Source organism: Melopsittacus undulatus, chromosome 4 (assembly GCF_012275295.1).
Source record: "Melopsittacus undulatus isolate bMelUnd1 chromosome 4, bMelUnd1.mat.Z, whole genome shotgun sequence".
Taxonomy (NCBI): Eukaryota; Metazoa; Chordata; class Aves; order Psittaciformes; family Psittaculidae; genus Melopsittacus; species Melopsittacus undulatus.
The window spans coordinates 70,959,454-70,986,099 of NC_047530.1; the positions used below are offsets into that span (position 1 = coordinate 70,959,454).

The window sequence follows — 26,646 nt, forward strand, 5'->3', positions numbered from 1 at the left end:
CCTGCATCAAATCCCAGAGACAGCAGAGGGATTCTCCCCTTTCCCTCCTGTGCCTCAGGTCAGAGCCTAATTTAGCACCTCTTCCACAGCTCCAAATACTGTTGGTAAGTTTGGGATGTTGTGCAGGAGGAAAGAGTTTTGCAAAGGAGCTCTGCAAGGTGGCTCAGCCTGAGGACACAAACAAGCTTCTCAAATTCATCCTAGCTTGTGTCCCACGATGAAAAAAAACCAGAACGTTGGAGTTTTGTTTGGCTCCCGAGCACGTACACGAGGCACAAATGGCCATACATTGAGGGAGAGCAGCCCGAGAGAGAGAAGAGCAACTGCGATGAGTGATGCTATATTTAACCGCTGGCGAGCTGCCCAAATTCCACATTTTCTCTGGGCTTTGCTCTGCTCAGCAGCCGCTTGCTCTCCCGTAAAGCGGCACTGGCACCTAGTGGCTGCTGGAGACAACCACAGCACCCAGGAGGGCACGGCCACCTAACAGCATGCCAACAGCAGATGACAGCCATCACACTATTAGAGGACAAATAAAACAGAGGATTTCTCTGACCCGCCTTTCTGACACTGAGGAGCTGCCAGCTATTCCAGACACGAAAAGATTATGCAAGGTTCCAAAAAAGACTCCCCCGACACTTCAAAAAGCCTGTGCACACTGGTGACAAGCAAATATACAAGCCTGCTGTGAAGTGTTTCACAAGGGAGGCAGCTCTGGGACACTGGTGGGACTCTCCAGATACCCTAATTCTGTAATACCCTTTTCTCCCATGAGAAACCCCAGCTTCCTAAAACCCCTCTTTTGGGGTCAGATGCTCACGTTTTAGAAGGTATGAGCATTTTAAGTGTGCATTCAATTCTGCTTACAGAAACATAGAGTACCAGCACTGCTGAAAAAAATCCAGGGTTAGTGTAATGCAACAATACAACCAAAATTATCTGAAATAATCAAATTAAACATCTCTGTATTGCCTGAGGAAAAATGAACCACTATTTCCTTTTTTCCAATTTATTTCTTTTAGGAAAACAGAAGCACTCATGTGCAATTCACTCTAGTTTACACAGTGTAAGAAAAACAGCAAGCAGAGAAAGAGTGATTGTTATACTGAGATTCATTAAGCAACACAATTTTCAGACCAGAAAGCAGCTCCTGTGTCTCATAAAGATGATGTAACCCTGTTTTAAGGGCCTGTAACGTGTTTCACCATGCCTGGTCCCACATGAAAACATGAGCAAACTGGGAAAAACTTTGCAAGAAACTTTCTGGATTATTTTGCAGCTTGAGCATTGCTGCACTGACCAAGCCTGTCCTGTGGCACAGTGGGATGCTGGAGCAGCATCCTCTGCTGCTGACACATCCCGAAGATGACACTGTTGCCATCAGAGCAATTTTGCCAATGGCAGCAGGGTTGATGGGCCAACTGGAGTCCTTAGGAAAAGATGCTAAAAGCATCTTCAGGGATTTGATTTCGAGGGTTGTTTTTACAAAGCTCTCTCCTTCCTGACTCAATATTGCAATTGCTTTGAGCTCTTCCGGATGGGGATCTCCGAGACTGATTGCAGCTGGCTTAAAATGAATAACTCATTCTCTTCTACTGATTTTAAAGAGAGGCAAAATTATCTGATTGATGATTCTCTGAAAAATTAAGGAGGTTGCATACAAAACTGGTACTCATTGTTGGAGCTTATTAAACATTTACAATTATTTAGCTGTAAAGCTTTACAAGAATCCCAAATCCAGATCTGAAAGGCATATGCTCTTCTCCCTTTGGTCCCCAGATCTACCACTTCCAGAGGCTGGAAGAAACTTGGACACTGCTGAGCAATTCTTGCTTATGGTACCCCATGGCAGTTCCAGTGGGAAGCCTCAGGAGGTCTGGAGGGACCTACCACCAGCACTGCATCAAGGTGGTCATGTCTCTGTCCAACCAGCTCCTGAAGCCCCCAAGAGAACACCCTCTACCTTCCTGGGAAACTTTCTGTGTCAAAACTCTTCCAGCCAAGAGGTTTTGGGACTGTCCATCTGCCCCTTCATTCTGCACTTTGATGAAACCCTCCTGTGGTGTTTCAGGTGGGAATGAAGGTCTGTGGCAGCAGCAGCCCTAGCAGCAATAGAGGCCCTCAGGCCACAGCTGTGCTATGCTGGCCCTGGTTATGGTGACTGCCCTTGTGCAGGCTGACCCCTGTCACATTTGTATAGTGGCTGCTGTTGTGCAACAGGTAAAGAAGCTCAGACAGTGAGGGTTAATGTGATCATATTTGACCACAGATCAGGTTTGACCAAGGATATAAATGGAATCCTACCGGCTAGTTGGTTGAATTGATTCTCCTTGGAGCAGCAGGACTGTAGTCAGGGACCCTCCCCTTGTGTCAGTATTCCACTCAGGGTAACTCCTTGAGGTTGAGATCCCTCACCTTATTGGTGAGTGACTGCACATTTTGGGTTAATTCTTCTAAAACCTGTAGTACTGATTCATAGAATCATAAAATAGTTTGGGTTGGAAGGGACCTTCAAAAGTCATGTTGTCCTGCAATGAGCAGGGACATCTTGAACTAGATCAGGTCACCCAGAACCACAACCACCCTGGCTTTCCATTTGGCATTCCAAATCTGTTACCTACCAAATGTCAACGGAGTTCTGACTGGTTCTATAAAATAAAATTTGTTTCTTTTATACCAATATTTATATTTTATACCAACAAGTATATTATTACTCTCACTTAATTCATAAACCTCTGCAACAAGGGACACCATGAGCCCTTCTGGTGACCTGCTTGGAGGTGATTCAGGCTTTGGCTACTGGCTTAGCCAGCCCTTCATCAGGCCAGAGCCTGCTCACCCTGCACCCTTCCTGGTGCTAAAATGAAGCAGGCTGAGGTCTGTTCAGAGCTGACTCACCCACAGCTTTAATTCATAAGTTCAATTCCTACCGATTTCCCTCTGCAGTATCTGAAATACAAACTTATATTGATAAAATCCAGCCCTGCTCTGACTGGACATCAGTCACCTTCTCCTAGCTGCTGCAGGTTCTCCCTCATCAACCGGACCTTCCCAAAATCCCCATCCTGCATATGGCCCCTGGTGTAACCCCAGTGCCCACCCCATGACACCTCTGGCACATGTAAGCATCCTTATTTTGAATCTTTCTGATGTATCCCAAAGTGATATAGATAGGGTAAAATAACATTTTCTGCCCATTCTTGTGGTCAGAGGGCTGGGCAGGAGCTTAACACAAGGACAAGAAGAGTAGATAAAGTCAGTCCCAAAGTCCTTCTGCTCCAGTATCCTGCCTCTGCACTGTGCCAGAGATGCAACATGTCTTCAGGACATAAAACCAGAGCAAACACATGTAGTCCTTCCAGGGACTTGGTGGCCTCCAGCCCATCTGTCGTTTCTGGGGCCACTTGTAATCATTTGAGATTTTGAAGAGGGCTTCTTTTCTAAAACTTGCCTAGCATCCCCTTGAAATGACACAAACCCAAACATGATGGGCAGTACTGAAGACACCCAGAGCACCGGTCAGTTCGAAAGTGATGTCTGTGAAAGAGATTAGCACAGTCTAGCAGGAGAAATCTGCTTCAGTATTTTACTTTGTGAGTGACTGACCTTCCTTTCTTTATTAGAGACCCCTGAGGTAGGACCCTGGAATTCATCAGGTACCTGTGAAACAAAGACTACTGATCTTTAGAGAAGTATCTACAAGTCACATCATATGGCACTGTTAACCCACCACCCCCTGTAGTCTACGGTGACTTTCAGCTCAGAGAAGGAATCCTCCAAATGCCGTAAACTAGGATGATTAAATGAAATAATACTCAAAACTTTTTTTACGAGTATCTATCCCAATTTATCCCATACCAAGAGGTCACCTTTGCACTTCAAACACTATTGAGGAATCTGTAGATGCCTTGGGAAGTCAGAAGCTCATCCCAGTTTTATGAACTAGAGTCAATTTTATGGACTATTTTATGGTCTGGATTAGCTCCCAATATGCACTAATTCTCTCAGAGAGAGCCTGTTCACAATCAATAAGCACTTTAATGACTGAAGAAAACCAGTTACATCTTTTATTAGAATAAGAATCAACTGCAACAAGATGTAATCAGGATGGGAACTGCTTGAATGAGAACATGTTGAGCTAGTGAGAATGAACTGCAGGTAAAAGTCAAAACCTTGCAGAAAGTCAGGCTTTGCACAGTAAATGATGACCAACAGCACTTGAGGACAGCAATGATGTACAGAGCCATGTATGCCACAAAAAACTCACAGACACACACTGCAAGCAATTCCTTCAGTGAACAGGATTGCCTACAGAGTTGTGATTTCAAATGCTGAAGATGTGCCTTCAAATGGAATAGAAACCGTGAGACTGACAGACAGTCTTTTCCTGTAGTGCCCAAAGTACCGTATCCTGTAGATGCCTGGCTCTGTGCCACGAGGGATGTGCCATTCAATAGTCACATTGCTCCGACCAAGTAATCCTTTGGTCCAGTAAAACCTAGCAGAAAAAACAAAAGCTTCAGTCAGCAAGAAAATCCACTTTTCATTTGTTTTAATATCCCAAGAGCTAAGTGGAATGCGATGAAGGCACTCCACTTAAGTATATTTTTAAATCTTCTTTTAACTTTTCCTTAGATATTTAGGCTATCAGAGCAGCAACCAATAGGCCAACACAAAACCTGACAGTGCTGAAAAATAACCGGAAATACAGAAAACCAAGTCAGTGGTCCTTTTTGCAGACAAAGAACATTTCTACCAATGTATTTTTACATTCCCAACTCCATACCATAACCCATACAACATTACCTCTGTAAGCAATATTCATCAGCTAAGTCTTCCCTGTGCAGAGGCAATGCTGAACTAAGAGAATGAGTATTTATTGAAGGTCACAAACAAAATCTATCATAATTGAGTTCAGGGCTTCTGGCACCCATTTCTACATCAGACTCCCATTTTCTTTTGCAGACTGCTTGTGCAAAATAATTTCTGCTCAATCTCAAAACTCTACGGACAGCCACACATCATGTGGGGGTAAGGAATTTTTTTAGCCAACCATGATAAAGCACTTCCTGGGGAGATGAAGATTAACCTGCTCTTCTTTTGATAATGCAGATTAGGGGCACTGGTAGATATGTTCCTATCCAGGCTCAACATAAGACTTAACAAGCTCTACTGAGACATCACCTCTATTTTAGGGCTTTAAGTAAAGGAAGCCAATGAACAAAATATGTTTATTCATTGGCAATGGTAGTGAAAAGTATCTCCATTCCAGTCTTACAGAGAGGACTGAAATAAATATTCACAGATATCAATGGGTGAAAACCAGTCAACAAGAGGGGAAATTTTATTTGGTACACAGAGACCACAGGCCAACACAGGGCCCAAGTATCCACCTTGTCCAGGGTTTTTGCTGTTTTGACTTGGGACAAAAACAGTGTTATCCTGGGAGATGACACTAAGGTGGCAGCACAAGGCCTCAAGTGGCAGAGGATTTCCATCCCTGGGGACCACCTGACTTGCCTGCACATGGCCCCAAGCAACTTCTTATAGCTGCTACATTGGCCCTGTTGAGAGATGGGTTGGACCAGAGGCATGCAGCCTGAGCCTGGCTGTAATGCTGTGACCTAAAAATGCTGCTGTGATAGATCTATGCCATTACCTGGCCTCTTCCCCATCCTGCCGTCCAGGTTCAGTGCACCAGGACCACCTCTCTGGGACTCAGAAACTGGAACTTACCTCAGACCCCCCTCAGAAATAGGCTTCTCACTGATGAACTCATGGGGATTTCACTATGTCCTAATCTCTGTTGGCTGTTTGCTAAAGGCAGGACCAGACAAATTCCTGCCTGTAGCTCAGTCCCTCCTCCTAAACAGTCTCAGGAAAGCAATTACTGCCCCCATGGCAGATGCAGGGTACGGCCAGACAGTTCCCTACTGGGAACACCAAGACAGCCTCCAGCAAAAGGGCAAGTCTGTGCTGAGTTTGTCCCTGTTGTATTGGTTGGCCCAGGTCAAAGGGCAGATAACAGCTATCTCCTTCCCCAACAGCTGCACCTCCTGTAAGTAAACCTTCGTATCTTTAGATCCCTGAAAATATGCCTTGTACAAATGCAGCTATAAGCTATTTAACACTTTGCAACACTAAGCTAACAAATAATGTGTTCTCTTGTACTACCCTCCTATTACAATATTCAGTAATATCAAACATTAGGTTTTCCTGTACTATTAAAACAGTCTGACTCTACTAACATCCACTAAAAGTGTTTGATTCCTCCTGCCCTCATCACCTTAGTTACTGACATATCAAAGTTAACACACACTGACATAAAAAGCAACTCGTTTTCATCGTAACAGAAACATTTGCTCTTTCTTGTGGTTTTTGGTATTTTCCTGGGGCACCAGTAAAGGAGATACTACTGTCTATATTGGTTTGCCTTCTGGCCAGCCCCTTTAAGCAGGCCAAACAGCTCCTATTCCTTATCAGCAGGAGTATTTAAGTACCGTTCAGAGATCCAAAGTCTAACCTTCTCAGGAGAGAAGGTAAGATGCCTAGATTCCCATCCTTCAGCATCATGGGAGTACATTCTTCAAGTTCTGCACTTTTATGTTTTTTACTTTCTTGAGTGACATCTTACTCAACATTTTCACTGTTCCTGTCCAAGATTTTGGGAAATCTGTTAGGCTTTTGGAAGAGGAGGGAAGAAGGCAGAGCTACAGATATGAGTGATAAAATGCCATAATTTCACATAATCAAGTAAAGAAATTGACTGGAAAGGTTGACGTCAATGAAAGTGACAAGGTAACATAGTGCAAGTGTTAAACAGAGGGTAAGTACTTAAAACAGCAGAGATCCAAGTGCAGGTAGGAATTTATCTCCTGTGCTGGGACAGCCAGAGTCCTTGCTACCAGATTAGGTTCAGAAAACATGTGGTTGCTTGTGGGCAGAGAGAATTGCACCCCATAAATGCTCATCATAAATCCAGAGAAATACTTTCCTGATAAAACCTAGCTGTTAAGAATGTTGCTTCTCTGACCTTGGATATTACGTGTTTGCACTGGTGCATTGCAAGGTCTGAAGACCCCAAAGGGGATGTTTTTCAGGCTCCTATTTCTTACAGATAGGTTGCAAAAGGAGGTGGGAAAATGACTGGTTTTATTCAAACAGGAGTAACTTGAAATGGAATGGTTTGACAGAAAATGTCTTTGGTATTTCTATTTCATGTGTTGACTTCTAGTGTAGTTCTGAAATGTGACAGCAGCTTTGCTTCTTAGTGGATATTTTTCTTTAAGACTGACATCTCTAACCTTAACTTTGCTTTCTTATGAACTTTTTTAATATTGTTGACTATTTCTAGTCAGGAAAGCTGGCCAGCTCTTCCCTATGAAAACCCTACTGTGGTGAAATGCTCATATTTTCTCTTTGGTATGTTATTTATCAGCACAGTAAGGCAGATCAATGGATGTAGGCTATGAACCTTTTGTAATTCTTGCTCTTCCTTCTACTTTCTGAAACTTATAAGCCTCCATTGCAGAAGCTAGTCCCATAGGGAAGAACGATTGCTGTGATCTTGACAAGTTAGCCGCCCAGATACAGACCAATATGTCTCCAGAGAGCATCATCTGCAGGTACAAGACCAAACTACAGCTGGGAGCTCTGAAATGAAGCCTCTCAGGTTAAACTTGAATGACTGTGTGAAGACTGTGGAAGTGTGAAATCTGGTCAGGATACCCACCTGGTGTCCCAGGAGGCATCATTCTGTATCACATGCCAGCTGTCTGAAGTGCTGGTGTATCTCTCCACTGTCAGGAAGTTGTGTTCAGTCTTGAATAAAAATAACAGAGTTAGCCAGACACTGCAGATACAGGCATGTCCCTGTTTTTATGTATCACTTTAAACTGGAGAAGGGACTATGCTTCTGTGTGCTTTACTGGCAAATGCAGTAATTGTTAGCAAAAAATCCTTTTATTTCACTACCAAACACAAATTTAAGCTAATAAATAACACAAAGAATGAGTAAAGAACTTGATCATTAAAAAGAGAATGGAGAGGTGAGGTATCAATGTCTATGCAGGATGAGTGATAGGATACTTACCTATTTTTCTTCCTTTTATTAAAATAATGCACTGGCCTGGTAAGATGGAGACTAGAGACCATGCTTGCTATGACTGGATGGCACTGGATGCTAACTGAGAAAGAGTGTTTGGCCTAACACATGACATGAATGCCTTTGACTTCAATAGTATGAGAAGATCATGAATAGTCCGTTCTGACCAAGTTAAGGACTTTCCTCCAGAAGTATTTTGGTGGTGTGAATTCCCAAAGCACACTCTAAAGGGAGAAACTATCTTCTCCTGAACTCCCAGTGAGGAAAAAAAGAACTGGAAGCACATAGTTTTACTCTTTATGAAACCTCAACATCAAAGATTCAAATGCATCAGGCAGAGGAAGTAACTAAACAGTCACTGATACCAAACATCCCCAGTTCCAGCACTGTGTCGTATTTACCGCATTTTCTGCAGAGTTCCTGGGATTCGCACCTACAAAAGTTACTTCAGCAACTTCCATCTGTGGGGAAATCAAGATTTATATTAAAGACTAAGCAGCATATTGCACAACCTTTGAAGATGCCATATGAATTTTTCAGTGGTTTGGTTGTTGTTTTGGTTTTGTTTTAAATTATTTATAATTTCACTTGTTGCAATAGCAAGGGACAACTTATACCATGAACTGATATTGCATGCCTTGCCATTCCACTTGTCCTTCTTGCTGGATAAACTCCACCATAGTACATAAGATTTGTGTGTAAAAGGAGCAGAGAAATAGTTGAGATTTTCAAGAGTGCCTCCCTGCCTTCTTCCTACCTCGCTGCTGGAGACAGCAATGAGATGAAAGCTCTTGTTCTGAACACCTTATCTAAACTGTGAGCATTTAAAACCGAAGCCTTTCTGACATTTTTATTTCATTTACATTTATATTAGAGACATCAAAGGTGACCTGATTTCTACTTGTAAAGAAATCATTGCACAATATTTTCCTATTTAATCATCAACTGATATTTTATGCTGAAGCAGAAGAGGAAATACTATTCATGTTGAATGAAAAGCTTTTATTTTCCCCTTAATTCACCCATTTTAATCACATACATGAAAATGCCCTCTGTCTGCCTTTTCAACTACGCTCACTAAGAACAACAAGATCCTTTTGGTTTGAGAGCACCACCACCTTTTTGAGAGCACCACCTAGACTTTTTCAGACAAGGAGTAAGACTTTAAAGTTGATTTCCTAAATAGGTTTTAGCAAATCCTTGAAGCTCTCACCGGCTGATACTGTTGTCTCACTTCTTGAAGCACATCCCCAAATGTCTTATTCACTGGCACGAGATCAGCGATGAGAGAAGGCACCAAGGTAAGTTTAGTTATATTGAAAAATGGGGGCTCTGGACCAGGTGGCAAATCCTGAACTGTATTCTGGAAGAGGGAAGATTTGCTCATTATACGTAGATATATATAGCCAGTATCTCCCTGATGATTTGTATCACTGCTGTGTCTCTTTATCCAAGTCCTTGCTTAGATTTTAAAAACAAGGGCAATCAAGTGAGCATAAAAAAAAGGGGGGGGATTTTCATCTGTACTCTGCATGCAGGAGCAATCCCCACAGGACACCCACTGTCCTTTTTGAGGTTCCCCAAACCCATCCACCAGAATATCCCATGACTTAAAAAGGCAGTGCCCACCCACCAGTCCTGCATATTCACATGGTCACAGGTACAATGGTAACAAACATTGCCATGTACAGCAGAAATGTAGCAGGCTTCTTTTTGCTCTTGGTAGAAAAGCAGGAGCTTCAGGCCATGCAGAAAGGTTGGAGATACCAATTCCTCAAATTTGAACAGATAAAAACCCAAACAAATGAGAAATTCTCAAGTGGTATGAGACCCCCACTGCAGGAATTATTTTCATACCACATGAGAATTTCTCATAGCCACTTATTATGAGAAAAGAGAGGACAGCAGTCATGCAACCTCACTGAGACACAAATATAGCCATCCGCATTTACAGGATTTGTGTGTCTCCAACAGAATGTGGCATATAGGAAATTTTGATTACCATAGCAATAGACCTTGCAAGTCCTCTGTAGAGCTGAATATAAGCAGAAAGGGTGTGTGGTCCATAAATAGTTGATGCAGCCTCATATCGTTGAACCTATCAATGGATAAATTCAAATAGGAGGGTTTGAAGGACTCTTGAGTAGTTTATACAGCTCATCCCACTGTACCAAGATCAGATCAGCACTATACCCGCAGGGGGTTATATACTCCCTTACTGCTAGGAAGACACTCCAACAATTTGTCTAAGTATTCCTGCTGCAATTTCAGGTTACTCTTCATTCTCTAGTCCATTGCAAACAGAGAGGACCAGTTGTCTCTCTTCCCAGTTATCACAGCATTTTTACTCTTTTAAAGGGTTATGATGTAGGTTGTCTCCTATCCAAGTTTTTGGGTTGGAAAAACCCAGTTCTTCCAACCTCCCCTACAAGTTTAGGGTTTCTAAACCCCAGGAGTCCATCCAATGGTCCACATCTTCTTCAAAGCCCAGCACCTACCAAGCCTTGTGGAGAGCCTTAAAACTGGGTCTTGCAAGCTATATTGTGGTCTTTTCCACTGCCACATGGCACTGCAACTCCATACAATTCTTTACAACCCTACAGCTCAAAATCTTTCTTCTGGCAATTTTGCCACATTAGGAAGACAACATCTGATTCCTCCAAGCCATCAGGAGATTACTAAACCAGACCTGAACTCAGCAGAGCTCCGTTCAGCACATCATAACATTTCCATGTGAAAGCATCCATACAAACTCTCTAGCTATGATCAGGAAACCATGTTGGCCTTGGATAACATCACTAAACCAGAATAAACAAGAGGTCTCAAGATTACTGCTATAGATTCTTCAGCTTTTTGTGGCAAAGAAAAACTACTTTAAACATACATAACTTCACATGAATTGTCATCCCATATAGCTAGAGCTGAACTCAGTTAACAGGTTTGATCTGTAGTTTTAACATTTACCTGGTATTCTTCATAGGTAGTAATGTAATGGGTGTAGACATTGCACAGACCTGCAATTACGACATCCATTCCTGGTGCACCATGGGAATCAAATTCCTAAGAAAAGAAATAAATCACTTATCTTGAAACAACTGCTTAATGCACAATTATATTGACATTGTAGTTGCTGTTGTTACTGTTATTCACCAGGACAGAATAGAAAGTTACAGTGCGGGAGGGGCTGGATGCTCAGGAATGTAACTCTAGAAGTATAATTTGCCTTCATTAGCATCTCATACTTCCCAGAGAAAAAGAGGAGAAATAACTGAATGATCCAGTAAATTTGATACATTTAGGGGTTTTCTTGAAGCTGATGTCTCTATACTTCTAAAACCATGGCAATATAACTATGTGAGATGGGCTCGGTGAGCTGTGGAGATAGCTTCTGAGACTAAGATGGCATTCAGGATGGACCTGCAAATAGGATGCATCTATCAGGAAAATGGAAAAAAATACATTTGCTGGTTTTTTTCCAGTTGTTCACATGTTGAAAAATCCTGGTAGGGATTAAGTAGCTAAGCCCCTCCCTACCAGAGAAACAACGCCTGCTAGCATCAGTTATGCCTGGATCCCAGTTGAATTAGCTTGTTTTGGCTTAATGGACTGAAACTCAATTGTTTTACTTCATTTGAGGAGAATATTCATTTCTCCTGCACATCAGTAAGCACATGCAAAATGGGTCTGAGGCAATTGCGAGAAGGAAGCATCTGTGAGACATGACCCCAGCTGAAAGGAACCAGGGGAGAAAACAGAAGGATCAAGAAACGTGAAGTTCCAGGTACATTGCGCTCTGGAGATACATCTTGCCAGCAACTTACTCTTTTAACAGCTTCACGTAGCCTGCGTCCAGACATGGTCCTAAGGTCATTAAAGGAACAAGGTCAGTCTCCAGAAATACAGGGAGCTAAAGCAGGAATTGCTGGTTGGACATGCAGCACACCATAAGAAATTCACATAGCACCTGCAGTGCTGCTCACCATACCTTAAGGCTTCTCTTCAGTGAGTTCAACCAAAATGCTTCAAAACACTTCAAATACACCACCAAAGACAGGGTGAGGCTGAAGGCACCCAGGGCAGGGTGGGGTATTTAAAAAAGATGCTACAAATAAATCATTATCGTACCCAGATTTTCACCATTGTATCATCAACAGTCAGTGCTATTCATCATGATGGTGTTTGTGGCATGAAAATCTTCAACCCCCCCCCCCACAAAAACACAAGAAAAAACAATAAAAAAACAAACAAAACAAACGAACAAAACTCCTAAAACCTAACAAGTTCCTGTATCTTGCAGTGAACATTTCAAAATTATTTGAAATCATGTTTGCACCTTACTCATTTTCATGGCTAGTTTACAGAAGCAAAGAAACTCATACGTGAATTCTCCAGGAACAGCAATGATTGCCAGTGATCCGACGGCAACAATCTGGACATCCACGATGTCAGGGTGCCATGGGTGAGGCCAAGTCATCTGAGGTAAAATAGAAAAAAGATATTACTGTTGTAGGATAGCAGCAAAAAAAGATAGTGGAAGTGTTTTCCTTCCTGCAGCCACAAATCAGGCAAACAGATTTATTTTGTAGACAGGCACATGAGAAAGTGTTTTACCTTCACATGTACAGCAAGTTGTCTGACCATAACAGACAGAGAAGGCACATGTAAGTACTATGCATAAGGCAGGAAAAGATGTTGCCAGAGTGGTGGCTTAAAGCAAAGTGGATAAATAAGTCCAGAGTAGCACCTAGAAACCCCTCACCTGCACAGGAAGAAGAAAGTGTTAGGATCAATAAGGTTGGTCATCTAACCAGGAGAGCAACACTGAACGAGTGAAACCAGAGAGCCTGATGATGATGGGAGATGAGAGTTACTTCTTCATTAGCTGAGCAAATGCACTGTCAGTTGCAATACACAGGGAGAGTTTCACCAATAGGGTGATGTTCAGGGAACCCACAAAGTAGCCCTGATTTTGAACTGTCCCTTAGCAGAGACCACACTATACTTGGACTCAGCAGCATTGCAGCATCCAAAACACACTACAGCAGCATTTTGTCTTAAAAATAACTGCACAAATAAATAAATAACTAATAATTATAAAAGGATGACAATTAAAAAGCCTTGCAAAAATAAACCAAGAACAAGAGCTTGAGGGTGGCATGGCTCCAGCAAATGAAATACAAAATCTCACTCCAGAAAGCCAAAAAGATTTTCGAGGGGCAGTTTACTAGGGGAAACACCTGAATAAAAAAACCTTGCGAAGCACATCAGAAGCAGAAGGCCTGCCAGAGCATCCATAAAAGGATGTACAAAAGGTGATAAAGTTGTAAGAATAAAGTGCAATTTACTCTCAGTAACACCATCCTGGATGAAGGTGGTGGGATGGAAGCAGGCTTTGCACTGGGACCTCTTTTTATAAGACCTGAGGTGAAGAGCTGATGGAACACAAAATGACACTAAGAAAGCTTTTAAAGAGACTGATGAAAGGAATAACAATGAATTACCTCATCCATATGGCATTCCCTAAGTGCCTTGGGCATGATCTATCTCCACTACAGTGCATTAGCCTTAATGACAAGGGAACAACAGGTAGAAAACGGAGCATCAATATTCTTTTGAAGCAGGATTTTGGGAAAGTTCAGTAAGAACAAAATCAAGACAGAACAGCCTCGAGAATGGGGATGGGCTGGGGCCAACAGGACAGCAGCTCTGCAGAGGCTAGTCCTAAGAAATATCCCTTCCCTGTGTCAGTTGAGCATCCTTGTGACAGGGACGCAAGCAGTTAGGTATCTCCATCTTTCTTACTGACAACCCTTCAGCTTCATGGCCCTAAGCAACCTGAAGTGTTGGTCCTGCTGGGAGAACAGTTGTGCTGAAAAACCTCACCCCATGGTACTTCCAGAGTGAGCATGGCATGATTTTACCCATGGATGAGTAAGTCTGGCATCAGTTGATAGCACACAGAACTATCAGACACTTGGACAGAAAAGCAGAGAAGTCAACAGGATATTTGGAGAGGAAATGAAAGCCTGGTAGAAAATGTTGATGATAACACTGAAAAGGTAAGCTGATACAGTCTCCAGAGTTTCCAAAAGGCACCATGACAAAAAGAAAAGCTCTTTTGCAGATTAAGGTAGGAAACCAATGGTAGGATGGAAGAAATATCCACCCAGAGCTATTAAGATCTGAGCACCAGCAGAGGGTGTCCTGAAGCCAGAATGCTAGGAGGCAATGCTGAGTTCCACCACTGTCGGTTCTCCCTGACATCAAACATTTTCCCTGTGCATCCTGCTCAGGGATGTTTCATAGGCAGAGAATTAGGCCAAAGTGAATCTTCAATTGCATTTTTTGACCCTAACGAGAGCAGAGGGTCTAGTCCTTCCTCTTGGGGTATATGGGAAATACAGTCTGCAAGAGGAAAACTTCCACATCTCTCACACTGATGTAATGACAGCACTTATTCTTGCTTGATATTTTCATGCCTTCAGAGCCCATGCAGTGCTCTCTCCCTCCTTGTTCTTCACCATACGGGTTGGCACAGACATCATCTGTAGCACCCTAACAAAAGCTATCCCAGAGCAGCAATCACTCCTCTTCCCAGGGCACACACCAGTGTATCCTTACCTCTCCGGTGCTAAAGAGGACTGGCTTGGGTTTATGGCAGGCTTTCGTTTCACTGGATGGCTCTCCCAGCAGCTGGTTCCGGATTCCATCCCAAAATGGGTCCCCTTCTACTGAGCCTTGAGAGGGAAACATCTTTTAAACTCTGTTCCTTCAGCTTGCCCAGCAGCTATTGGACAGCAAACTCATTTATTACTCCCTTCCTGCTTATGTGAGACAGGATATTGCTCAGTGGATTCCGATTACCTCCATTTTCTGGGGTAGTTTTAACATCCAAGATTTAGCCCAGCTGAGCTCCATCTTAACAGCTTAGTGTAATGAGAACAAATGAGAAATATTGCCCCAAAGCCAGGTCTTTCTTCTCCCAACTTTCATCAGAAGCTTTCTGATGAGCACAGACAACCTTGCAAGGGGTCTGTAAGATCACACCTTCCTAAACTCATCCCTTTGGAGACTGTGGCTCTACCAGCATTAATGTTCTTAAATGACTCTGGGGGTTTGCGTATATCCAGGGGAGGACCCTTCTCTTCCTCATTTGCACAAAGCCATCTGCTGTCTAAATTACCTTGTGTGAAGTTGAATTCACCCACTCCATCAATAGTCCCTGCGGCAAAGCTGTGTCCTAAGGCTGGTTTACATGTTTTAACCTTAATTAGACAGAAAAAAAAAAAGATATTTTTAAACCAGTTCCCCTCAGTGTGTCCTGCCATGAGAATATAACATTTCTTCCTTCCTTATGCCTGTGTTCCAGGAGCTTGTGCTCTTACCGTGTGTGTGGCATTAAGCTCCACCGAGACATCACTCATGTTCACCCACTGGTGAGCTGAGCTGAGGGGTCCTGTGATCTCCTGGGAAGCCTTTTCATACAGCTCCTAGGGGATACACAGGTGGAAATCTTTTAGGAAGCAGAGATCTGGAATCCAGCTCTTCTGACATTCAGCTGTATGAATCTGTCATTCTGTTGACACCTTCCAGTGGCCTCTTCCAGGTGTTAAAGGGAAAGTGTATTTCCCAACCTTGTCTGTTTCTACCACCCCTATATCCTGCATGCCTGAGTCCTGCAAGCTCTCCCTGTCCCAAGTAACACAGGTAAGACACTTGGTGGTCAGAAGTTTTCTGTGTGCCTTAATTTTACAGTGGAAATATGCACCTATTCTATGAGGATGGCAACTCCTTTTTCCTTTAGGCATTTATCACATCTTAGACCAACCAGAATAAATGTTTCCAGTAAGAAAGATGCACCTTCTTGCATTCATTGTTTTGAAACACATGGACTTCACCACACATTTGCTATACAGCTGACAGTTAAGTCATTCAGCTCCTTAGTGAATGGCTTTTTGGCACACGTGCCTGGAGCTGGTACATAGAAAGTGTTGCCAAAAGTTCTGCAGGTTTAATAACATTCCTGTAACTGCAGGAAGGAACAGAGGACACAGCCTTCAAGGACCAGGAGGCTTCAGTGTTAAAAACAGCAGTGTTTTCCCTCGCCGTTTGATACCCATGCCAGGCCACTCTGACCGGGACAGTCTTTCACTTGCAAGTCACTATCAGCCTGAAATGACTTCAGGGCAAGCATCTGGGATGGCAGTTACAAGGAAACCGTCACCATCATGTCTTCTGCTCCTCCTCCTCTGCTGGACCTGTTCCAGTTCCTACAAGGTGCTATCCCCAAAAAGGTGCCCAAAAATGTCCTCTTGCTGACTACTCTTAAATTACACAAAGGCACAGAAGAGGAACTGGTAAATTCAGATGAGTTTTGAGCCCAAGGATGCAAGGCAATGCAACGGAGCCCATAGGGTGGAGGACACCACCTGAGTAATGCAAGGTCAAGCAGCAAAATATAAGTATCTTTCATGGATGTTGAAGCTGGCACATTTTAACTCACATTTGCATTAATTTGGGAGTGTGATGGTAAAGTTGGCCAACAACTGATATGTGGTGGTGTCTCTATGCCCTCCTAGCGATCTTCAGTACCAGTGATTTTTCCCACAGTGAAACCTCTGAGGTGCATGCATGGGAGGGGAAGATTGTAAGGGGCTACATCCACATTATATACCAAAAAGGACTATAGAGATTAAAAGCCAAAACTGTTGTTTTCAAGTCTAAACACCTTCAATGATGTATCTAAAAAGGAGTGTGTGCTTTCTGGGTAATCAGGAAACTCTTCTTTAAGCATATAAATGTGAATTTTAGATTGATTTAAATCATAGAATAGTTTGGGTTGGAAGGGGCCTTCAAAGATCATCTCATCCACTCCCCTGCAATGGGCAGAGACATCTTCAGCTACAGCAGACAGCCCAGAACCACATCCAGCCTGGCCTTGAATGTCCTCAGGAATGGGACATTCACCATCGCGCTGGGCAACCTGTGTTAGTGTTTTACCACCCCCAGTGTAAACAATTTATTTCTCACAACCAGCCTGAATCTCCCCTCTTTTAGTTTAAAACTACTACCCCTCATCCTATCACACCAAGCCCTGCTAAACATTCTTTCTCCATCTTTCCTATAGGCCCCTTTTGAGTACTGAAAGGATGCAATAAGGTCTCCCTGGAGTCTTCTCCAGGCTGAATAACCCCAACTTTCTCAGCCTTTCCTCAAAGGAGAGGTGCTCCATCCCTCTGGTCATTTTTGTGGCCCCTCCTCTGGATCCTCACCAACAGCTCCATATCTTTTGTCTATCAAAATTCACAAAAAAAGGTGCAAGAAAATTGCTTAAATGAACATGCATTCCTGCAATAACAGCATTGATGTACACTTGTAAAGTAAAATATCACTTACCCTTGCTTTCGAGTAGATATTTTGCCCTATAATTCTTGTACTCTCAAACATGTCATTGCCGGGACCCATGGCCATGCACATCTTTGCCTGTTAAGAAATTAGTTTAAATGCTAATGACCAGTTAACATGCAGAATATGTGCACTGCAAAGTGGATGAGTTCACAAGTGATTGCCACACCGTGGGAACTAACTGCTTCTTGCTAGGCATCTCAAATTTGGGCACTGGGTTACTACACTAACCTTCGCAAGAAGATGAATTTAGGTTTGGGCTGAATGACCTGAAAACAGGGTGAATGAAGACAAAACACAGTAAGTTCCTAAAGAGGTGTCAAACATAGTCCAAAAAAAAGGTGATTTTTTTTTTCTTATATCATCCTCTTGTACAACGGTCCACCACATGGCTCTGTATTTCTGTCCCATCCCTTCCCAAGGTTTGTCTGTATCAGAAGGTAATGTAGATCAGGCAGGACATACTTACCCCCCCCACAGGGCAGGTGCTCTCTGGGTTATTGCACGAAACCCCCGTGTTTATGCAGAGTGGGCCTTTGGTGTTGGGTGACACATCTCCCAAGTTGGAGGATGCAAAGGCAGCAACAAAAGAGCCCTGCCAAAACCAGACATGGTCAGATGGATTTTAGTGCCTTACTGTGATTGGAAATGTCTCCTGCAGCTTTCCCCAACAGTCAAGACTGGCATTACAACCAGTTGATTAGCATGGGATGCTGGCAAACATTTCTGAAGTGACTGGGAGAACTGGAATGGGAATTAGAAGTGTCCTAAGGGTTAGGGACAGGAAGAGCAAGGAAGAATGGGATACACAGGATGCCATTTCAGTGGGTATCCACTTTGGTATCCAGACAGCATTTCTTCATCTAACTCTCCTACCTCAGTGGCAGCTCCCCCCAGCTCCATGTCCCTGGTTGCTCATGTTACTGATCAGATGTTAATGGGTCATTGTAGCACTTTGCGCTGGATTCTTTTTTCCTGCCAGGCTTCACCGTGATTGATTACATGGTGAGAGCTATTGGATTTGGCTGCGGGAGTTAACATCAAGCAGTACTCATTAGAAGCAAGGCTGGTTAAACTCTGAGTGTCAGCTGAATTCAGCTCTCAGATAGTCTATTATTTTCCCCTGGTTATAGAGAGGAGATGCATCAACACGGGATATTTTGGTATTATGAACAGCTCATAAGCCATTTTGTAATGAGACTGCTGGCCACAGTTTATAACTGTGAAGCAAATACTGAATCCTGCAAATACTTTTTAACTTTGCACAAATGTGAACTCGCACTGACTTGCACCCATAACTATGTGCTAGAGTCAAGTATTGTTAAAAATGTTTAGATAATCTACTATAAAAAGAAACATTTGCAAGGAGGAATTAGGTACATTTCCTTTAGCTTCTGTCTTTGGCGTGAACTGCACCTGTTCTTCTGCCCAGAGTATTAACATAGGATTTGGGCACCAATTTCAAAGTTGGAGACACACACAGGACACTCTTAATCAACTCATACTCAAAGTACCTGTGAAATGGGTCCACACCCATATTTACATTTCAGGGGAAATAATGGTTTTTAAAGGGCTGTGCTTGCACCCTCAGGATGACAAACCTTTCAGATAGACAAAAATCAGAAGGCAGAACTGGCTGGAAGCCATAAGAAAGAAGTAGGGCTGACCACACACCTGATGCAACACCACAGCTGCAATACATGGATCCCTTTGAACCAAGTATCCCACGCATCTTTCTAGCGTTTTCAATAGTTAAATCAAAATAAATTTACTTTATTCCTAAAGTCTAAATAAATGCCACTGATTACTAGTTTGGAAAGACAAGAGCACACCTTGCAATTTATCTTCTCTGAAAGAATTAAGTAAATAAATCATGGAATCATAGAATAGGTAGGGTTGGAAAGGACCTTAAGATCATCTAGTTCCAACCCCCCTGCCATGGGCAGAGTCACCTCACACTAAACCATATCACCCAAGTCTTCATCCAACCTGGCCTTGAACACTGCCAGGGATGGAGCATTCACTACCTCCCTGGGCAACCCATTCCAGTACCTCACCACCCTAACAGGAAAGAATTTCTTCCTTATATCCAGTCTGAACCTCTGCTGTTTAAGTTTCAACCTGTTACTGATCAGCTTTTTCCTCATTCTTCTGTGTTTACCCATCTGTCCTATTTCACTGTGTGAAAGAACCTGATTTGGCCCACAGAAAGCACCAACCATCCCCTTCCTGTAGTGGCATTTTTGTCCCCATTATTTTCAGTAGTCTGAAAACACTCCCACCTCTCCTGGAAGCATCCCCTCGTTCTTCTCCTGTTCGAACAAGTAAGATGCATAGCCCATGTTGTCGCTGTTCACAAGACGGTTTGTGTTGTTCATGCTGACCGGGTGTACAGCAAACCAGCTGAACAGGAGTCAGAAGACACACACAGGAAATGCATTGTTCAATCTACATGTAGGCAATTGACTTGTTCAACCTTTATATTCCCCATTGACTTATGGGAATTTTCTTTGGGTCAACACAAACATAGACTGTTGGTACCAAGGGATGGCTTAACAAGGGCAGAGTTATTCCCATCCTCTCCCTTACTGACAAGGAGGGCTCATGGATATGATGGTACAGGTGTTTAGGCCAGGAATTTGGCACTATATCTAGTAGGGCCACCAAGAGCAATTTCAGACCTGAACTGACTTTTTTCTGAGTCCAGGAAATTATATTTTGGGGGGATTTTAATTTTCTTGCTTCAAAGAAACAAGAAGGACTCAATGACGTAAAAAAAAGAAAAAAGGAACAGTCATTCTTACAAAAAAGGAACCCCTCCTCTTCCTCTTAGCATAGTCAGATTTTTGCTTGTGACTTCTAACCAAGAAAAACACAATTATGACTTTATTACTGCATATTACTTCATCTGCCTGGCTTTGGGGTCTGAACTTCAGGCAGCCAAACAGTGCCCTGCAGGTATGTTTATAGGACAGGCACCATAAATGCTGCCTGAGGGCACACTTCCCATGGAACAGGGGGTGTTAAAGACAATAACTAGAACAAGAGAAGCTCAAAGGCTCCTGAAGATGCTGGAGCTGAGATCTGTTTGGAGGGGCACAGTGAGACCCCCAGAGGGGGTATTTCTGCATTCCTACAAGGGAAGACCAGCTATGGTCATCTTCCCCAAAGATGCCTTAGGGTCATGCCAAGACATGTGCCCAAGCTGTAGGTAAGCCAGGTGCTGCTCTGTCTTCCAGAGTAGATGAGGGACAGTGATCTGGTTTATGCAATTATGGACTCTTGCTTACTTTTCCCTCAGAGCTCTTCTGGTGACTAGATGGGAGCAATGCTCTATGGGCAGTGATCAGTGCTGGGAAACAGAGCTTGTGCAGAAAGAACTGCTACAGAACTGTGGCTTATGAGGATTTGCAGAAAAACATGCTACTTCAGAGGCCTGTACCTGATAAGGCCTAGCTCCTGTCCATTCTCATCTACCATCTTCAGCATCACCATTTCTTTATCTGTGTTGGATGAATACCTGGATGAAAATGAAGAGGGGAAATGTCATTAACACCAGAGTTCTAGTCACACTCTGCATTGTTTAATGCGTTGTTCTGCATTGTTAAATCTCCACCAGGTTGAGCAAGGAAATGAAGACGTTATTACAGATATTATCAGAACACAGTGAGACTTTAGAGGAGTATCTGAAAATATCTGTGAAGATAAAGGAAAAGTTAAGGTCGTTGCTGACCTCAGGCACTGCTTCTGAAGAAGGGAGCACTCTGGGTACAAATTTGTGCACCAAGAATGAGACTCTAATACCATCTGACTCAAGTGCTAACTGCTACTAAAGAACACGCTTTCATTAAAAAAATAAAATAAAAAACTCACCAACAACAACAACAACAAAAAAAGAAACAACAAATCAACAAAAAAGCATAAAAGTTACCAAAAAAAGTCACAACTTTGAGCAATGTCTCACATGCCTGGATGGGTCAACCACAACTTTCAAGCCCAATCCTGCAACTAATTTTTAGGGACACAAACCCCCAAGAGTCCAGGATGGCAACAGTGTCATTCTGCCACAGTCTTGGCTCCACATATTCAACCACACCATAAATAACCAAAACCACCATCTGCAAGATGTCTGGGTCACAGTCCCAGCCAAAAGGTCCTCTCGAGGGGTCTGCTTCTCTCCCACTTGAGATTTTACCTGCTTCGTTCAGACTCTGGGTTCTCAAGATAGGAGAAAGGGCTTCGGTTGATCTGGCTGTTTTCTACACTGCCTCTGTTTATAAAAAGCCTTCCTCTCTTCATGTTCTGATGTGCTATATCAATGCTCTGAAAAGCAGGAAGACAGGGAATATTAGCCAAGCACGTAAGACATATGTGAGCCCTGTCCCACAACCCTTTCTCAGAGATTTGGGGAACCTTTTGTTAAGTAGTCTAAAATTCTAGGAAATTATTAAAATATTGTGAAGCCACCCATTGGTGACCTTTTCTAAAGAAAGACTTCAACGCTTCTGGTTTTTGATCTGATTTCACTGGTAAATATAAACCCACCTTGAACTGTGTTTTAAGACTGGAATATTCAGAGGTGCTACCATGAGCACCACAGCAAGATCTCCAGTAGTCACAAACATATCTCCCCACACCTTTTCTGCACTTACGGACTCTTATGTCAACAGACTGGAAGAGACACTGACCTTAACGATGCCATTCACAACAGCATTGAGAGATGGCCTTATTAGTCCTTTGCTAGTGATCCAGAAGAGGGTGTACTGGAAGTAGCCACCAGGCCCTGAGTGTGTGTGGGTGCCACTGAGGATGACATTGTCATGTCGGTACAGCTCCCCATACTTGCTTTTCAACTGCCTGAGCACCTAAAAGGAAGGAGGTGGTCCTGAAAAAAACGTTTTCACACCCAAAGGCCACGGGGGTTTGTATCAGCCCTTGCATTAAAAACAGCTGTTCAACTTCCTTCTTGTTCTTTTTTCTGCCCAATACTCCCATACTGGTAGATTATAGCTTGAACTGGCAAGAGAGTTAAAATAATAAAATCTTGTATGTGAAGACCTCTATGACCAACTTGCAATAAAGCCCAGATTACCCAAAGGGACCCTATTTCTGCAACATCTTTCTCACTTCTCTGTGGCACCAGAGATCCAGCATTACACAAGTAGCATGTCAATGTATTCATGATTCAGATATATTTGTGGTATTTTTTCCCCTTAGAAAAGCAGTGTCAAAATTCATTTGATTCTTCAGCAAAGTCATTTGCTGAGGAATCAAAAGCTCTTCTTCAGCAGACACAACATTTCTCCAAGATCGTACTGCAAAACAAATGGCCAATGTGCTGCCATGCTTGGCATTTTTTAGTGATGACTACAGCCCTAATGCTAATACCAGTGACAACCTAAACTGCAACATCTTTTACTTCCAGCCACATACCTCCAGCCTCACTCTCTGAGACACCATTCCTATGTCAGTGCTGACAAACACTACTCGTCTGGAGTCATCAAGCTCTGCCATGATGAAGGCACGGCTGTAGAGGCGCGTGAGAAGCCCACCACCCACCTGGTCCGTTTTGGCATATCCCATCTGGAAGGAAAGAGCTCCATCAAGGCCACACAGCCAAAATATTGAACAACATATTCATTTGCGTGTATTATTCTATGTAGATTTGCCAGAGAGTGAGAGAACTTATACAACATATGAACACTCAGAGCTGCAGCCATCTTGCCCTGTGATTGCAAGAATCATTGAATCATAGAATGGGCTGGGCTGGAAGGAATCTTCAAGGTCATCCAGTTCCAACCCTCCCTGCCACGAGCAGGAACACCTTCCACTAGACCAGGTTGGTCAAAGCCTCAAAGAAATTTCACCTAACGTTTGAAGACAACAACCATTAGGCACAGCAGAACCTCTAAGCCAGAAGTCCTGCAAAAAGATACTCCAAGATGATGAAAAACAGTATTTTGCCAACCCCATGTTCAATTCCCCCAACTTACCAGAGGAATTTCTGCCACGGGTCCCGTGCAGTCAGCTCTACCCACACCCAGTAAGTAGTTTGCTCTTACTTTGCTGGAATCTATTGTAAGAATCAATAGTAGATTAGTGGACACATGAGAAAGAACTAGGGACAGAAGAGACAACCCAGTCTTTTAAAAGAGATTGCATGCCTGAAACCTGCTTGATATCCCCAGAGGTCTCACTCCACAGGCCTGTGGATAAGGGGATCCAGGTGATACTGTCTGCTTGGGTTTCCAGTGGTCTGTCAGTGTGGTCAAAGCATGATGAGGCTGGTAAGGCATTCAAGGTGGTAAGAGCAGGCATGAAGAACTGCAGAAGGATCTCACAAAATGGGATCATTGGACTGTGTAAAATGGGCTGTGAGTCACAGCAAGGTGGGGAAAAAAACCCAGCTTCACAGATTAAGATCTCCAAGCCCCCCACTAACATGCAGGAAACAGATCTGAGTGCGTAAGAGCTGTTTTCATGCAAAAATATTCAGCTCAAAAGCAGTGAGAAAACCAGGATGGAATGTCAGAGATACTGGGAAAGGGCTAGAGAAGAAAGAGGGGCACATCCATATGTCGCCCTGCTGCCTCCAATATATCCCATGTCCAGCACTGGTTCTCTGGTCTCAAAAAAAAAACCAAGCAAAGACAGCAGAAGTTTGAAGAAGGAAAACAACAGTTCTGGCCAATGAACTCCAGGCAAGTGGTGAGGAAAAGGACTCTTGAATGAGTTCATATCTCATCCCCGCCACCATGAAGGTGCAGGAGTTCTCCTGCAGAACGAACAAAGCACCTAGGCAAACTCACGGAAGAAAAGCCACTGAGGGCCATTAAATTAAAAATAAACATTAAAAAAGAATCTGTGTCTCAGGAAATCCCAGAGCCACAAGTCACTGGGGGCTGAGATAACACTGTGGGAAAGTATTTCTATGTGCTTGATCTATCCTCACAGCCTTCTCCAGCCAGGTGCTGCCGCTGAAGGCAGGGCATCAGGATAAGGGTACATGCAGTCTTTCCAGTCTGGTCTTTTCCAGACTGTCACTTAAACCAAAGAAGTGAAACACACTGGCCACAGACTGACTACAGGATGTTTGTTCCATTAAAATGACATGAGTGAACTGGGTTGCCCATTAAAACTACAGTTCTGCCTTTTCCAAGAGTTACAACACAGAGAAGAATAGCTTCTGCTAAACTCTTAGGTGTTACAACCTAGAAGCATGAAGAAAGTGTGAACTACGTCCAATTTGACACAGAAGTCTATGAATTGGAAGGTCCCATTGCTGACGTGTTAGGTGATATCGCATCCAAGGCAGGGGAGAACCCTGGCTCCGGGAGCAGGTTCCTGACATCTGGAAACACCTAAAGTTTTCAAATTTTGTCTTTCCCTGTGAGATTTTTCCCTCTAAAGGACAAGGATGGGGGGCATTAAAAGCGAATTGAGAGTTAACTTCAGGCAGCTCCTGACACCCACCCGCCCCATGCCTGGTGATGGGCTTGGAGGTGTAAATGGGCTATAATGGGATTGCAACAGCTGTGAAGCCCTTTGGTGCAGCGCCAGGAGCAAGCAGCTCCTGGGAGAGAGGTTGTCTGGGTCCCTGGAGCCAGCCTCACGCACCAACCCTGAGGCTGTGCATCTCACTCCGAAAGACCCTTGCACTGGTTTTGACAATGCTCTTGCCCCAGAGGACAGCAACAGCACTGTGCTGTAGCTGTGCGAGCAGACCACGTGCAGGGAAGACTGTTAAAGCTTGGTGGTGGCTCAGTGACCCCCTACCTGTATCCCTTTAATTTAAATTACTGCACTGGACACACACTTGAGCAGGGTGCGATGGCAGGACTGAAATATCTCAACTTGCCGTTGCTCTCTTTGGCGAGAAAGTGGAGGATGAGAAGCACCACGGTCACCACTATCATCAGCACCAGGCAAATGATGAGGATCACCTCCAGGCGGGAGAAGCAGCACCTGGTCCTCTTCCAGCACATGGTGGAGCACTGTGAAAGCAGAAAGCAGCTCGTGGAGAACGCAGGCAGGACACCCCAGAGGTTGGGCACTTATCACTCGGAGCAGCATATCGCACCCTCAAAGAGCTGGTGACAGCTTGCATCCCCCATCCCAGGGGCAGCAGCAGTGATGAGGATGGGAAGTGGAGACTTATTTTTCAATCTGCTTAAGAATGCAAAACTGTAGCTCCTGTGAGCAGTGATCACTCCCTGCCCTGGCCCCAGTAGGGCAGGGTGAGCAGCTGAACTACCAACCCCACATTTCCCAGGACACTTTCCTCGCTCTTTTGAAGAAGTTTTTTAAATACCCCCCCAGTCTTCCACCAATACATTCACTGAGTGGACAAGGTAGGTGCTGCAGCCCGAAGACCCCCAGTTTTTCTGTTGCTTGCGTGCTCAGAGCACATCAGAAAACAATACTGTCCCCATAATAAAGGTCAATTTAGGAAACTCAGCATGAAAAAAAGCACACTCCATTGCATGCTCAAGTGCAGTTCTCTCCTGCCTAGAAAAAGAAGTGGCTGTGACAGCTTTCCAAAATAAGACCCTCTGTATAGATGCCAGCTTTCTTCATCATATACAGAGAGCTCTTCGGGTTTGCTTTTTTGAATATTGTTCTTCCTCCTAGAGCGGAGGTTTATTTTGAGTTAAATATTAACAAGAAACATTATTTAAAACATGGCTGTGGTAAAATAAGTTATTTTTAACTCTGACTATAGCTCTGGTGATCTCTGATTTGTCCTGCTCTGGCAACCAAGGCTCACATCAAGGGCTTCAGTTTTGCCCAGTGCAAAGTAGCACTTGTAGCGAAGATGTGTCTTTAGCCCTTCTTGTAAGCATCTGTTCAAGGTAGAAATAAGCCTTTAAAATAGCTTTGGACCTTTCCATGTGTATTTAGAGGTGTTAGTAAATAAAACTTACTGCAGATCCCATTTCTTTGCCTGTGACTAACCACATATCATCTGCCCCAAAGGACTTGTTCCCTGTTTAGAGCAGGTCAGGGGTCTCCATCCTAGGAAATACCCCTGACTCACTTGGAAATGACCCCAAGAAGTCTGCTGCAGCTGTGGCACTGGCTCTGCTGGAGCCAAGCTGTCATGGGAATGGAGATGGGGAAGGATAGACTCGTAATTA

General features: G+C 43.5%; 1 protein-coding gene across 1 annotated transcript; it reads right to left on the bottom strand.

The window, feature by feature from the left end:
• Positions 1-4,133: 4,133 nt before the first annotated feature.
• LOC101875169 (putative neutral ceramidase C) lies at positions 4,134-25,494 on the bottom strand. The gene is made up of 20 exons (XM_005154021.3): positions 25,368-25,494; positions 23,503-23,582; positions 22,943-23,092; positions 22,198-22,374; positions 21,705-21,832; positions 20,952-21,029; positions 19,792-19,912; positions 17,979-18,104; positions 17,501-17,587; positions 15,490-15,594; positions 15,288-15,369; positions 14,726-14,841; positions 12,484-12,578; positions 11,926-11,965; positions 11,069-11,164; positions 10,107-10,202; positions 9,318-9,467; positions 8,506-8,565; positions 7,733-7,821; positions 4,134-4,498 (listed from the first exon to the last, which is right to left on the bottom strand). Exons 1-20 carry the CDS (start codon positions 25,492-25,494, stop codon positions 4,309-4,311), a joined length of 2,193 nt encoding a protein of 730 aa, XP_005154078.2. The 3' UTR covers positions 4,134-4,308.
• Positions 25,495-26,646: the final 1,152 nt, after the last annotated feature.